General features: G+C 53.0%; 1 protein-coding gene across 1 annotated transcript; it reads left to right on the forward strand.

Moving 5' to 3' along the window:
- Positions 1–1,506: 1,506 nt before the first annotated feature.
- LOC311529450 (protein mono-ADP-ribosyltransferase PARP15-like) lies at positions 1,507–7,526 on the forward strand (the record flags this gene model as incomplete). Its single annotated transcript, XM_084645421.1, has 7 exons — positions 1,507–1,589; positions 1,803–1,830; positions 2,944–3,143; positions 4,327–4,381; positions 5,383–5,510; positions 5,864–6,035; positions 7,231–7,526. Exons 1-7 carry the CDS (start codon positions 1,539–1,541, stop codon positions 7,524–7,526), a joined length of 930 nt encoding a protein of 309 aa, XP_084501547.1. The 5' UTR covers positions 1,507–1,538.
- Positions 7,527–16,073: the final 8,547 nt, after the last annotated feature.

Below are 16,073 nucleotides of genomic sequence, written 5' to 3' on the forward strand. Positions count from 1 at the left end.
TTCATATTCTCTGTGTATATATAAAGTCTGCTGCAGTTTCCACGATATGCATCTGATGAAGTGAGCTGTAGCTCACGAAAGCTTATGCTCAAATAAATTGGTTAGTCTCTAAGGTGCCACAAGTACTCCTTTTCTTTTTACCATCAACTAAGTAGCACTCGCTAGGCAAGGGTCATGGGTTCCAAAACTGTGTGAATGGAGAGAGGCTGGGGACAAGTATTAATACTTGGTGGTATGGGCCCCTTGGTGAGGGCTTTACATGCTAATTGCACTTCTTCCTCTCTCCACTGTGGAATATCAGAGCTAATTTTGATTTCATTAGAAGTCTAGTTATAGGCTGCTGAGCTCATTTTGGGCTGACAGTGCACCAGCACTGGGGCTCCCCTATTATAAGCTGAATTCACCTAAGAGCTGAAATCACTGAGTGTTGTGTTAAGTAGTGGGGGAGCCTGAAGATATATTGTGGAGCAGTTTGCTGGACGGCTGGAGTGCCTTGCGGACCAGCTGGTGAAGCAGTTCGACGCGGAGCAGTTTGTGGATGGCAGGAGCTGCTTGTGGGCCATGGAGCTGAGCGAAGGAGTTCGTGGGGCGGCTGGCAGAGCAGAGCGCAGCTGAGCGAAGGAGTTTGTGGAGCGGCTGGCAGAGCGGAGCGCTGCTATGGAGCTATGGGGCGGTCAGCTTCAGATCATGTAAGGTGCCTCTTACCCCCGTCCCATTTCCACCCAGGTTGGGAGGTAAAGCTCCGCAGATAAACTTTCGAACTCTAGGGCTGCCCTGACCAGGGACAGAGACTTTTGGGGCATTGGACTTTTGGGACTTTGAGTGATTTGGGGTTGCCGGACTCAAGAACCAAAGGGAAAGGACACGCCCCAATTTGCTTGGGGTGGGTTTTTTTTGCTCATGGGTTGTGTTATGAATCCTGTTGGTGGTGTTTCCCCAACATAATGCCACATTGTTTCTCTCTGTTATTAAAAGGCTTTTGCTACACTCAGACTCTGTGCTTGCGAGAGGGGAAGTATTGCCTCTTAGAGGCGCCCAGCGGGGGTGGTATATATTTGTCCCAGGTCACTGGGTGGGGGCTCGAGCCGGTTTGCATTGTGTTATTGGAATGGATCCCCTAGATATTGAACCCGGCCCTTGTTGCTGCCAACTCTGACGGGCAGAAGGGTTACACTTTGTGTTTCTCAGCCTCTGTCGCCGGCTAGGTGCCGATAATGGACAGACATCGCCCGTCTGTCTCCTCTCTCCTCGAGTTCCCACTTCCGGAACTGGAGGCCTTGCTGAAGGAATATCGGCTTACCTCTCTGATAGATAGATAGATAGATAGATAGGAGAATCTTCTTACTTATTCCCATAATATATCCCCCCGTTGTTCTTGGTCCCCGCAGGTCATGCACCAGATGGTGCAATGCTGCTTCTGTTCCATGTACGGCACGTTCCTGGAGTCCATGTCCTTCCCACTGCTGGGGGCTAGTCAGACCCTGCTGGCCATGCTGGAGGAAATCAGCTGCTTCCTGGAGCACCAGCCCAACATCTGGATGAAACTGGTGCAAATTGTCCACCCGCTTGGGCTGCCGGCTCCTCGCCTGGTAAATGGGGCAGGTCACCAGCCGGGCGTGGGGGCGGGAGGTGCAGGGCATGACTCCTGGGTTCCATCCTTGGCTTTGGAGGGGGAGAGTGGGATCTAAGGGTTAGAGCTCTGGGGGGGCAGGCTGGGAGTCAGGACTCCCAGGTTCTATCCCCAGCTCTGGGAGGGGCATGGCTCATAAATAAACTGACCCCTTTCTTGCATTCCTTGGCAGGTGGCTGAAGATCCCAGCACCCGGGCTGGTAAGCTGAGCGTGATACCGGTGACCCCTTGCCATTTCCTGCGTTCCAGGGCCTGTGGCAGAGCACCCCCTGGTAGAGCTGCCGCGGTGGCTAGGTTTGAGGCTTGCACCCCAGGCTGTCTCTTCGCTTGGCTTCTCTGGCGCAGGCCCCGCTCTCTGGTGCTTCTCAGAAATGGGGCTCCCAGGAGCAGGGCCAACCCCCAAGTCTCTCCAGCCATGGGGCACTGAGGGTTACGGTCAGGGGCCCGTGATAGTTGATGGGCCCCCAACTCCAGTACGACTTACAGCCATACCCACAGTAATATGCACAGCCCTGCCTCAGTTTCCCCACCGCCCGGAAGCATTCTCTGGGCTGGAGGTCAGAGCCCACCCTCCTGGGCTGGTCCTGGAGCTCCAATCCAATGACTCCTTGTGCCTCTCCCCTGTCAGAACCAGCAGCAATCCCTGCTGCTGTGTACCCCCGCACTCGCAGCCCTCTTGGCCTCTCACCACCTTAAGTAGAAGGCAGGTGGGTGGGTGCCATGCACCAGCAGCATGACTCAGGCAGCTGGGAGTCGTCAAAGGCAGCAGCTGCCAGCCTCTTGCTGCAGTTGCCGAAGGGAGGCATGTCCCCAGTTCCCCAAATCACCAGGACCAGCCATATTGAAATGCTGCATCGCCACCACAGCCCTGACTGCTGGGGGGAGAGCGCCCCCTGCTGAAGTCCTGCTCCCTGCAGCACAGCGCCCCCTAGTGTTGCCATGGGGCCAGCCCTGCCTGCCAGGGGAAAGTGCTGAGTTCCACCCTGCTCCCGGCAACACAGCGCCCCCTAGCGAAACAATGGGACCAGCACTGACTGCTGGGGGAGAGTGCCCCCTGCTGAGCCCCCATCCCGCTCCCTGTAGCACAGCAACCCTAGCGCCGCCCTGGAGCCAGCCCTGCAAGCTGGGGGGAGAGCTGAGCCCCCCAGTGCCATTTGAGGTATCTCAGAAGGACTCAAGGGTATCTAACCCCCCCATGTAGCTTGATTCCTCCTCTCATTGTACAATCCAGGGCAGTCGGATGCCTGATCTCCCAGGTCCAGGCCTCTCCCGGCTCCCTGATGGGTCCCAGCCGTTCTTCTCTCTCCCCGCAGAGGCCTTGGGGTTCTGCTGGCCAGAGCACCCCCCCTTCCTCCGCTATGTGGACAAGAGCGCAGCTGTGCGGCGGGAGTTCAAGGGATGCCTGGAGGAGGCCGGCTATGGATTCCGGGCCTGTCCCCAGTGGGAAATCCTGACCTTCCCAGCAGTGGCCAGCCCTGCGGAGCTGCATGGCTGGGAAGCGGTGTTTTGCTCGGTGAGCCAGCATTACGTGGTGCATCGTGAGGGCTGGGAGGACCTGCTGGAGGCCCTGGCCACCGAGCCGTCCCTGGTAAAGGCGTTCGGGTCATCCGGGTCTATGACGGGGAGGACTTTGTCGGCTTGGTTGGGGAGATGGCACCATTCCTCCAGCGCCTGACTGTTAGGGCCTTCCAGAGGCAGCTGGTGAGCCAGGAGTACCTGGCCGAGCCACTGCCTAGGTGGGTCATCATCAAGGACATGGTGGAGAAGGAGCAGCTGGTGGTGGTGGGCTTCCAGCCCTATGTGGCCCAGGCGGAGGCAGCCGTCCGGGAGTATTTGCAGAGTAACTCACTGGCCGAGGAGCAACTGGACGTCCCCCGGCCGGAGCTGGCAGAAACCGGGGTGCAGCTGCTGCGCCTTATGGACTGGGAGCACCTCCAGGTCACCGTCCAGCTGCACCCCAACCCTCAGGTGCTGTCCCTGGGGCTGCGAGGCCTCCTGCACCACCTGCAGCAGGGCCATCAAGGCTGACCTGGAGTCCCTGGTGCTGGGCACACTGCCCATCAGGGCCAGGCCTCTGTGGGGAGGGGGCGACCCTCCTGCAGGACCTGGCCCAGCAGCTCTGCTGCGTGGTGAGCCTGCGAGGAGACCCCCCTACAAATGGCCCATCCAGCACCTGTGGGCAGATGAGAGCGGTAGGGGGCAGCCTGAGGGCGGGCAGGCCGCCCAGGGTCGCTGGGTTTGCCAGCGTCAGAGACATGGGAGCTGGCGCTACAAGAACTGGGAAGGGGGCTGTCTGGGCTGAGAGGACTGGAGGCCTGGGGCCCATTTCAGGTCTGAGAGGGCAGTGGGGTCTAGTGCGTGGAGCAGGGGGGCTGGGAGCTAGGACTCCTGGGTTCTCTGCTGGCTCTGGGAGGGGAGTGGGGTCCTAGTGTTTAGAGTGGGAGCTGGGGCGGTGTGTGGGTTCTATTCTCTGCTTTGCCCCTGACTTCCTGCCTCCCTCCCCTTCTTTGTGCCTCAGTTTCTGGGTCTGCGAACCTGGCGAGTGGCCATCCTGCCCGGCCAGGTGTCTGTTCCCATGGCAAGGCAGGGCACCTGAGGCTTGGGGCAGGGGTTTGGGGGAGCAGCACGGCCATGGGCTGCATGGAGGAGCCAGTGCCCACTGTGCCTGCTTCACCTGGCTCTGTCCTTCTCCGCAGGGCAGAGCTCTGCAGGCTCCCAATGCCCCAAGGAAGCCCCAGAAGGTGCAGGCAGGTAAGAGCAACACAGGGACCTGGAGCGCTTGGCCGCACTCCCAGTCCATAGCCCCCTGCTAACCTAGCCCTGGGCCCCCTCCAGCTCTGCCAGTACCCCTCACTCCTGACCCGCTGCCCCTGCTAACCGAGCCCCACTGGTGCTGACCCACTTATTCAGGACCCCTCTCTGCGTTCCCAGGGGCCCCCCAGGGGCTGGAGCTCTGCGTGGTGGGCTGAGGGCCTGATGTGGGCCAGGTGAAGGCAGCCGTGGCCAGCTTCATGGCCCAGTTCCATGACAAAAGCATCTGCAATGTGGAGCTGGTGGCCGTAGGCACCCAGGCCCTGCGGGAGCTCAGCCAGGCCTCACTGTACCACTTACCCGTCAGCCTCCAGCGCCTGCCGGGCAATGTGCTGCAGGTGCGGGGCACCTGGGAGGATGTGGCCAAGGCCGTGGCCGCTGTCCACGCCAGGATCCAGGCTGCCCAGCGCCAGCGGGTGGAGGCTGAGGTGCTGTACGGGCTGGTGAAGTGGCAGCACCTGGCCCCGGCCGGCTGGCGTCCCTTCAATGTGGCCACCAACCAACAGCTGGAGACGGCGTATGCAGAGATCGAGTAGGAGGGGCAGAGATCGAGTGGGACGGGCAGCGGGTGGAGATTGACCTGCTCAAGGCAATGGGCGTTGAGCTGGGCACTGGGGCCCCCATCCACCTCCACCGGGAGATCTGCCTGTTGGGTGAGGAACCATCCCCCTTCCAAAGACACCTCCCCCACTGCCCCACTGCTGGACACTGCTGGAGGGGCACCGGTGTGGGACTGGCTGCCTTGGGGGCAGGGAATAGGCCATGGCGCCTTTCCCCTCCAGTGGGTGCCAGCTCCCATCCAACCTCAGGGGACTGGGAATGGGGCAGGGAATGGGGCATGGGGCCTTTCCCCTCCTGGGGGTGCCAGCTCCCATCCAGCCCCAGGGCAGGGACTGGGCCTGGGGCGGCTCCCCACTGACAGACCCCATCTCTCATTGCAGACAGATGCCTTGCCCCGCACTGGGAGCCCATGGGCAAGAGGCTGGTGGAGCTAGCAGAGGGCTCGGAGGAGTACCGGGAGATGGCTGAGGGGTTTAAGTGGATGACCCCGGGCTACTGCATCCTCCAAGTGAGTGTGAGGGGCTGGGGGGCTCTGGGGCTGGGGCTGAGAGACACCCCATGTGGGTCCCAGAGCCCAGTCAGGGGGAGTTCAGTGAGGGGGGGCTGCCCTGGCCCTGCCTGGTTGTGGGGGATGGGACAGAGGTCTTTGGAGGGCTGTCTGTGGGGGCAGAAAGGCCAGATGGCCATGGCCATTGGGGGGTGTCCTATAACAGAGCTGCAGGAGATTGGGGACCTGGGACTGAAGCTCAGGCCAAGGCAGGATGGGAAGACCTCGAAAGGCTGGGTGTCCCCCTCCATCCCACATGGCGGTGCCCTTGGCAGCTCCTGGCCATGCCCATGGTCCCTGCCCTGCCTCCGCAGATCCAGAGGGTGCAGAACCGGGTCCTGTGGGTCTCCTATTGCTGGCAGCACCATTGGATGGAGGAGAAGAACCAGCCGGGCGAGCTCAACAAGCGTCTCCTCTACCACGGCTCGCAGCCCGAGAACAGGCACTCCATCCAGGAGATCGGCCTCAGGATCACCTGTCACAAAGGTGGGTCTGGGCCCCCGGGGGACCTCCGGGCTGGGGGCACCAGGACTGTATGCTGTCCCCGCCCTCTGGGCCACCCAGACCTGCCCTGGGCCCAGATGGGAACTGGGGCCCCCTAGAGGGGAAAGGCCCCATGTTTCCACCCCACTTGAGGGGAAAGGCTCTGTGTCCCATTCCTCACCCCCCAGCACCAGCCAGTCCCCTGCCCTGGGGCCGGTTCGGGGCCGGTGCCCGCCCTAGGAGAAGGGCCCTGTCATAAATATAAAGGGAAGGGTAACCACCTTTCTGTATACAGTCCTATAAAATCCCTCCTGGCCAGAGGCAAAATCCTTTCATCTGTAAAGGGTTAAGAAGCTCAGGTAACCTCGCTGGCACCTGACCCAAAATGACCAACGAGGGGACAAGATACTTTGAAATCTGGAGGGGGCGGGGGAAAGGCTTTCGTCTGTCTGTGTGATACTTTTGCTGGGAACAGATCAAGGATACAAGCCCTTCAACTCCTGTAAAGTTAGTAAGTAATCTAGCTAGAAATGCATTAGGTTTTCTTTGTTTTGGCTTGTAAATTCACTGTGCTGGAGGGAATGTGTATTCCTGTTTTTGTATCTTTTTGTAACTTAAGGTTAGAGGGATTCTCTATGTTTTGAATTTGACTGCCTGTGAGATTATCTTCCATTCTAATCATACAGAGTGTTTCTTTTATCTTTGTTTTGTTCTTCTAGTAAAGTTCTGGTTTTTTAAGAATCTGATTGGGTTTTGAGGGTCCTAAGAAACCCAAGCTGGTCTGTGCTCAACTTGTTTATTCTCAAGCCTCCCCAGGAAAGGGGATGTAAGGGCTTGGGGGGATTGCTGGGGGAAGAGGAACTCCAAGTGGTCCTTTTCCCTGGTTCTTTGTTAAAGCGCTTGGTGGTGGCAGCATACGGTTCAAGGACAAGGCAAAGTTTGTGCCTTGGGAAAGTTTTTAACCTAAGCTGGTAGAAATAAGCTTAGGGTCTGTCAAGATTCCTTCCCCACTCTGAATTCTGGGGTACAGATGTGGGGACCTGCATGAAAGACCCTCTATGTCCCATTCCCTGCCCCCTTAAGCCAGCCAGTTTCAGCCTGCAGCGGGTCAAGGCTGGCACTCCCTCGAAGGACAACGGCACCGTGTCCCATCTGTCAGTGTCTGGGGGTGTCTGTTCTGTTCTCTCATTTCTCACAGTGGGCATCTATGGCCAGGGCCTGTACTTCGCGGTGGAGGCTGCACGGTTGGCAGACTACGCTAAGCCCGACGCCCATGGGCACCGCTTTATGTTCCAGGTGCGGGTGCTGACAGGGCAGTTCACCCAGGGCAAGGAGGACATGGTGCTGCCCCCGGAGAAGCCGGACGGGGGTGGCCATTACGACAGCGTGGTAAACATGGTCTCCCGCCCCAGCATTTTTGTCACCTTCTTCGATGACCTCACCTACCCTGAGTACCTTATCACCTTCCGGGGCACCAGGCTGCCCCTGAACTGAGAACTGTGCTGCCCTGGGACAGGCCACAGGACCTGGGTACTGCTTGCCTGGCAGCCAAAGAACAGCTGTGGGGCCGGGCAGCATCGGGCATGGAACATGTGCACATGTGTGCTCGCGCATTGGTTAGATTTGGAACCGCTCGGCTGCATGTCCCCGGCCCTATACTGCTGACAGCTAATGGAGATTCTCCAGAGCATTCCTGGCATTCACAGCTCCAGCAGAGAGGACTGACTGGGCCAGGGGATGGGAAAGAAAGATGAGCTGAGACACATCCTGCTGCCCCCCATCACTCAGTTGTGTGTCATCAGCCCAGTACAGCTGCCCACTAGTGGGGATTCTCCATTTGCCAACAGCTGAGGGAACATCCAGCTTGTTTCTGGGAGGCTGTATAATTTCCTGTTACAATCTCCTGGCCATTTCAGTCCTGTGGGCCTGGCTCAGGGAAGGGCACAGCATCTTGTTGATCCAGCTGCAACTATGAGGAAGGAGGCATGCTGCTAGGAGAAGATGGTTATAATTTCATGTAAATCAAAATATTTCACAAAAAGCAGGGGGCTCTGAAGGAGTTTTCTGGATAGGAAAAAGCACACTGCAATGAACATTTTCATTGTTTTCCAATCTCAATTCATGTCTTGATTCTGTTGTCAAATATCTAAAAAAAAAAATTTTTTTTTGGATTATTTTGGTCCCCATCCCCCCTTCGTCATCTTCTTTTTCAAACATTTTCCCTACTGGACATGCAGGTGAGGGGACTTATATTGTCCCTCTAGTCCAGTGATCTCCAAACTGTGGGGTGTGCCCCTCTATGGGGGTGTGGAGGAACATTTGGGGCAGGGCACAGCAAGCCTGGGCCAGCCTGCTGTGGGGCGGGGAGCGAGCGCTACAGAGCCCTGCTCTGCGCCCAGCTCCACTCCATCCCCAGCCCCAGCTGCTGCTCCCCTCCCAGCCCCTGGCCCTGGCTAAGGGTTGCCAGGTGTCCGGTTTTCGACTGGAAAGTCCAGTCGGAAATGGGACCTGCTTGTGTCCAGTCCGCATTGCTGACCGGACACTAAAAGTGTGGTTACCTGCAGTAAACAGCCTTTGCCACTTAGGGGCAAGAAGCCTGGAGGAGCATTCTGGGATGGCTCCGGCAAAAGAGGTACTGGCAGCTCCCCTGTCCTGCCCCAAGCGCGACTCTCCCTCTCTGACCTTTTCCCAGCCACCCCCTGCCCTCCCACCCTGGCTCCTGGGGGGATTGAGGACTAGATAAGGGGGGACATGATTGAAAATTTTTGGGGACCACTGCTCTAGCCCCAGATCCTTTCTACATACGACGCCAAATCAATGATCCACCCAGCCCGGTGACCCTTTTATGTGCCTGCCCTGATGCATGGGTCCCTTCAGTCTCTCCTGTCCAAGTTGCTCCGGTGTGGATAAATAATGAAAGGGTCTTGGGCCTGGAGTGAGCGTGACTTTGTATCCTGGTGAGCCTGGCCCTCACACGGGCTAGGGGAGACCCCGGGTCTAATTCTCCTGCTCCAGTGGGTCATTATTCATCCCCACTGGAACAGCTTCAGCAGAAGAGACTTAGAGAGCCCTGACCACTGAGTTAAGTGACACCATGTCAGGGTTCCTTCCCCACTGAACTCTGGGGTACAGATATGGGGACCCGCATGAAAGACCCCCTAAGCTTATTCTTATCAGCTTAGGTTAAAACTTTCCCGAGGCACAGATTCCTTTCTTGCCTTGGGATCGCTGCCACCACCAAGTGATTTAACAAACAATCAGGGAAAGGACCACTTGGAGTCCTATTCCCCCAGAATATTCCCCCAAGCCTACACCCCCTTTCCTGGGGAAGGCTTCAGCATATATCCTCACCAATAGGTTACGAAGGGACTACAGACCCAAACCCCTGGGTCTTAGAACAATGGAAAAATCAGTCAGGTTCTTAAAAAGAAGGATTTTATTTAAAGAGAAAAAGGTAAAAGAATCATCTCTGTAAACTTAGGCTAGTAGTTAACCTTACAGAGTAGCAGTAAATTCAAAGAGCACAGAGGAACCCCCTCTAGCCTTCATTTCAAAGTTACAACAAAACAGGGATAAACCTCCCTCTAGCAAAGGGAAAATTCACAAGTTGAGAAAACAAAGATAAACTAATACGCCTTGCCTGGCTGTTACTTACAAGTTTGAAATAAAAGACACTTGTTTAGAAAGATTTGGAGAACATGGATTGATGTCCCAAGAGCAAACGGCCACAGAAACAAAGAACCCAAAACAAAGCCTCTCCCAACCCCAGATTTGAAAGTATCTTTTGTCCCTATTGGTTAGTTTGGTCAGGCACCAACCAGGTTACTTGAGCTTCTTAACCCCTTACAGGTAAGGAGGCATTTTAGGCTACCCTTATGGTTATGACACACCACCTGCTCCTCCAGCCAGAGTTTAGATGGGACCCGCTCCTGTAGCCCAAGTCTGGGGTGCAGGAGCCTAAGCACAGGTGCGGATTGGGGCCTATAAGAGCTGCCAGGTTGGGTGGGACAGATTCCGGGAGGTTTCAGCCCATAATATGAGTGTTCATTAAAGATGAATCTTTCATACCTGGCATCTCCAGGGTGAACCTGGAGGGCTGGTGACTCTAGGGCCTATGCGCGGTGCCTGTGATGAAGGGTGGGCACAGAGGGCAGCCTATTCCGGACTGCACTGTCTTTTGTGCTACTTTCCGGCCAGCTGCCCTGCCAGGACACCGTGCTGACCGACCGTCGCTGAAAGCCATCCAGACTCCAGCCGGGGCCATCAGCATTCAGTGTCTCCTCCTGCAGCCCCCCTCCAGATAATCATGGACCATGTATAAGTAGGGGCATAGCAAGCAGATCGAGGGACGTGATCGTCCCCCTCTATTCGACATTGGTGAGGCCTCATCTGGAGTACTGTGTCCAGTTTTGGGCCTCACACTACAAGAAGGATGTGGATAAATTGGAGAGAGTCCAGCGCAGGGCAACAAAAATGATTAGGGGTCTGGAACACATGACTTATGAGGAGAGGCTGAGGGAGCTGGGATTGTTTAGCCTGCAGAAGAGAAGAATGAGGGGGGATTTGATAGCTGCTTTCAACTACCTGAGAGGTGGTTCCAGAGAGGATGGTTCTAGACTATTCTCAGTGGTAGAAGAGGACAGGACAAGGAGTAATGGTCTCAAGTTGCAGTGGGGGAGGTTTAGGTTGGATATTAGGAAAAACTTTTTCACTAGGAGGGTGGTGAAACACTGGAATGCGTTACCTAGGGAGGTGGTAGAATCTCCTTCCTTAGAAGTTTTTAAGGTCAGGCTTGACAAAGCCCTGGCTGGAATGATTTAATTGGGGATTGGTCCTGCTTCGAGCAGGGGGTTGGACTAGATGACCTCCTGAGGTCCCTTCCAACCCTGATATTCTATGATTCTATGACCATGGCCTCTAAAGGGAGGGGAAGACCAGCATGACAAATTGGGATGAACTTCACCCTTTGTACTGAGTGTCATACCAATGGCCATACTGGATCAGACCAATGGTCCATCTAGCGCAGGGTCTCTTCTTTGCCAGAAGCTGGGAATGGGCAACAGGGGATGGATCACTTGATGATTACCTGTTCTGTTCATTTCCTCTGAAGCAGCTGGCATTGGCCACTGTTGGAAGACAGGATACTGGGCTAGATGGAGCTTTGGTCTGACCCAGTATGGCTGTTCTTATGTTGTTCTAGACCAGGTGCTGTAATGGGAATGAAGTGAACAGGGCAATTTATTGAGTGATCAGCCAGTCCCAGCTTCTGCCAGTCAGAAGTTTAGGGACACCCTGAGCATGAGCCCTTTGCACCGAGATAGGGCCCTAGTTAAGAGCTGGGTCCTACTGTGTGGGGGGAATGGGCGGGGGGCATCTCCACACAAGGTTGCACGGGAGACTGGCTGGGAGGAATGCTGCTCAGCATCACTAAGTTCCTTGCTGACTTCACAGGAATTAAAGTAGAGATCCAGAGAAAAGGCAAAGCTCTGAGGAAGGGCGGATGAGTGACTATAGGGCTCAAAAAGCAGTATCCAGGTCTAGGGAAGCTAGACGGCAGGGTCTGATGGCCCTAGAGTGGGCATCAGACAGATCTCAGCACCGGAGTGTCTTTGTGACAGTTCCATCCAGATCCAGTTGGCTTGGAAGAGAGAGTCAGAAACTGCATTTTCACTCTTTGCTGTTCTTTCTTCTCCCCTTTTTGTGCTTGTGTCTTGACTTGTCTTCTAGGAATAAGATCCGACTTTAACAAGAGCAACCACAACTCCAGCCCGTCTCCACAAACATCTTCTCTTTCCCCGCAAAGGACGGATATCACCATCTTTGATAGCATCCAAGAGACAGGGGGCTTTTCTTTCTAAAAACTCTCTCCACCTACAGGGCCAGGGAGTAAGGGGTGTTGTTCAACTGAAAGCTTGATTTAATACTTCACATTTCAAACACTTCCACTCTTCAGCCTTCTTTTCTGTATCTTTAATGGAAGGTTAATGAAGTAGTTTTAATGGCATGTTTGCCTTGGGACTGGGCAGGCAGCGGTCTCTGCATACCAAACTCTGAGCCTTGTTTGACACCGTTTTATATCAGCTGGTGACTGGGTTATGTTGACTCTTTGGGCCCATGCAAAGTAGAACCCTGTTTATCGGCTCCTCCGTTATCTGGCTCTCTGCATTAACTGAACAACCAGGACTCCAGGGCCAGAAGTGGGCAATCTCTCCTGTGGCCGCTAGATGGTGCTAAAGCCCCACACATCCAGCTGCAGGCACTAGATGGCACTGCAGCCTCGCACTTCCCCGTTTTCGGTTTATCTGACTTTTTGATTATCCGAGCTGGCCCTGGTCCCAGTTAGCTTGGATAAACAGGGCTCCGTGGTATGCCATCCAAATGAATACAGCCTGATTCACACAAAGTACTTTCAGAGTGGCAGCCGTGTTAGTCTGTATCACTAAAAAGACGGAGAAGTACTTGTGGCACCTTAGAGACTAACATTTATTTGAGCATCTGACGAACTGGCCCACGAAAGCGTACACTCAAATACATATTTTAGTCTCTAAGGTGCCACAAGTACTCCTTGTTCTTTTTACAAAGTACTTTGAAATCTTTGGGGTCACGATGCTGCTGAAGAAAACTGCTCAGTTCTTGTACTGCCCTTGTCTGTGTCAAGGGAACATCAGATATGCCACACTCAATCCAACCTGAGTGCCATATCAAGTCCAGCATCCAGTCTCTGACAGTGATCAGACCTGAATGTTCAGAGGAAGGTTCACAGCAGAGAGATGTGGGATAAGCTGCCCCACAGTAGTCTCCAATAATTAGAGATTGGCTTAAGCCCTGAACGATGTTTAATATCCCTTCCAAAAATGTTATCATAATTAACTATAACCCTGGATACGCTTCTTATCCAATCCTTATCTGTCTCTTGCTACATTTTTGGTCTCAGTGTCTCCCTGTGGCAATGAGTTCCGCAATCTAATTATGTGTCTTCTCCATGACATCTGCACAAGCGTAGAACACCCTTCCAACAGCGATGCACAAAACCACCACCCTCATCTTATGCAGATCCTAGGACAACGAGAAGAGGTCTCGGCTTAAAGCACTTTTTTCATTGCTCTATTATGTTTTTGTGCTTCTCTTCTCTACAGCCATGCTACTGCGTGCACTGGAATGGTTAGACTAAATGGACATATGCAGATATGGTCTATATGCAGAACTCCAACGGCAGCTAACAGGCCACTTCCACTTTTAGACCACCTGCAGACTTGAGCCCAGTGAACACTGGGTATGGTCCCGATCCTGCAGATAGATTCACTGTCATGCGGGTGCCTGGACTCACATTTAATTGCACTGGGATTATTCATGTGTTCGACCTATTCACTGGACCCAACCATTTGCAGGGATGGACACTATCAGCATATTTATATGAGCATTGGAGTTCAGTAAGCTTATCGCATTAAAAAGGTAGCTCTATCAGGTGGCAATTGGCCCTACATTTTCACAGGGCTCCAAAAGCTAGGCCCTGAGGAAGAGATAGGAGAAAATATTGAATGCCGTGGAAATGATCATGTGAAGATGGATGCTTGGAGTTACAAGGAGGGACCATGTTTGGAACAAAAGAAGTAAGGGAAGGGTGAAGGTGGCACCAGCTCTAGAAAAACTGAGGGGATCCAGGCCGAGATGTTTTGGGAATGAGGAAAGAAGATCGGAAGAATATATAGGAAACAGGGTGTTAAAGTTAGAAGTGGAACGGAAGAGAAGGGCTGGAAAGTTCCTGTACTAGTTTCTGAGAAACTGCTTCCAGACAGCGTGGAATGGCAAAAAGGGAATCACAGAGCCAGACTCACATAGATGGCAGAGGGTGAATGAGATTTCCATTCAGACAATGTAGTAAAGGGTTCAGACACTGTATTGCAAGATTGTGATGTTATCATCTTCCCCATGTAAGGAGAAAATCCCATTCAACAGGCCCTGAGAATCCCCACCTGGTTCCTGATGCCTATCCCCATGCTCCCTTTCCTCGGGAAAACAATGTCCTCCTGAGGCAGGTTGTCCTCCGTTCTGTCCGCAAGATACAGAGGCTCGGCCCCACGGCGACCAACCACAGAGGGACCCCACCCATGGGAATAAGGCGAACCCTTCATCACAACAGAGCCCACAGCAAAGATAGGGTATAAAACTCAAGATAGGTTGGTAGGTGAATGGGTCGGTAGACTGAGAAATCAATGGCGTTCAAGATGGTGATGTAGATAGATAGATAGATAGATTGATGATAGTGCTGATGAAAGGCTAAATAACACAAATGCTGCTGCTAGTGTATTGTAATATAACGTTGTATAATCAATAAAAAAATTATACTATTCACAAAGGACACGGTTCAGAAATGTAGGGAGTAGTTCCTGATCTCTTGAAAAGGACATGACACATGTCACTAGTGCTCATTAGAGTCAGTCAACATGTGCTGTAAATGTTGGCCTTGCTTTGTGCCCTTGAGTTATTTCTGAACTCATCCCTGATTTTTCTGGATCCTTTGACAAACAATCTGAATGGGCAACTTCTTTTGCCCAAGAGTCGTCCATGAGTTGGTCACTTTTAATTGTTTTTCACATGTGATCGAAAATATCCCTTCCTAATTTTGCTGTAGGGACATCACCTTTCTTTCTGAAACCAGCTCTTTGAAACTGAACCTCTTTCCTAGAGACTTTATTTGTGTTCTTTTTTGGTTTGCTCTTTTTTTTAAAAAGAAACCCCAACCCTAAAATAAAAGGTTATTTGGTACTGATTGTGGAGAGAGAGTGCCCTCCACTGAATCTCCGGGCTGTTCCTCCAGGCTGCTCCCCCTTCTTGAGTACCACTGTCCAGGACTGTAATTTTTTGGAGAGTCTCTTTGTTTTGTATAGTGCCTCACTCAATGGGGTGCTGGTCCATGAATGGAGGGACTAGGTGCTACAATGACATGAAGAAGGGTGGAACAGCCCCTCTATCTGGAGAATGAATCAAACCTGTAAGGTGCTTAGAATTTATTTGTCAAAATATTTCAAAAGTTTGTATTTCTGCTTTCTGCTTCATAGAAATCTACAACATTTATTTCATGGAGAAACAGAGAAAGCAAAAAGAGGCTTCAATTTGCAAAGGAGCCCAAGGGAGTTAGGTGCCCAAATTCTATTCAACTCTATTCAAATAAAATGCTAATGAGTTCCCAAGCCCCATTGTTTTTATTTTGCCAAGCTATAAATGCTGATTATCGACGATGGAAATATTTTCCTAGTGTGTGCTTGATGAAATCGACATTTACCAATATAATCAAATCCTTCCATGCTTACATGTATGGAAATAGGTAACATCCCGTGTGAGTACTACTTGATATGTCACAGCTATTTAAAGGGTTAGCACTCAATACCTATACACTACCCCAGCGGTTCTCAAACTGGGGATCGGGACCCCTCAGGGGGTCATGAGGTCATTACGGGGGGGTTGCGAAATGTCAGCCTCCAGCCCAAACCCTGCTTCACCTCCAGCATTTATAAGGTGTTAAATATATAAAAATGTGTTTTTAATTTATAAGAGGGTCACACTCAGAGGCTTGCTATGTGAAAGGGGTCACCAATACAAAAGTGTGAGAACCCCTGCACTATCCCCTTTCTCTGGACACATCCCAAAAAACATCTGCAGGTCACTCATGACTTCTCTCTCACACGCAGCTGTCCTCTCGCTCTCCCTAATGCTGCACCTGTACAAACATAAAAACTCACTCACCTACTCTGTCCCAAATGTGCATCTCTATGAGGGGTGCTGGGAGTTCACCTCCACCAGGTAACACATGTTAAAGGCAGTGTGCTCTATCTAGAGTAGATTTGCTACTGCCATCCGCCCTTCAATCCAAGCTGGACAAAGCCACTTTCTCTGTCGCTCAGACACACCCATGTTCTCTCTCTCCAGGTACCTCTGCACCGGGAACAAAAGGTGACTCTTGAAAATGTGACAGCTGCAACATTTTAAAATCCTAGTGATCAAGGGCGAGATGAAGCTTTATGATGCATTAGCTGGTGTCAC

Source organism: Lepidochelys olivacea (genome assembly GCF_965140295.1).
Source record: "Lepidochelys olivacea isolate rLepOli2 genome assembly, chromosome: 13".
In the NCBI taxonomy this organism is placed as follows: Eukaryota; Metazoa; Chordata; order Testudines; family Cheloniidae; genus Lepidochelys; species Lepidochelys olivacea.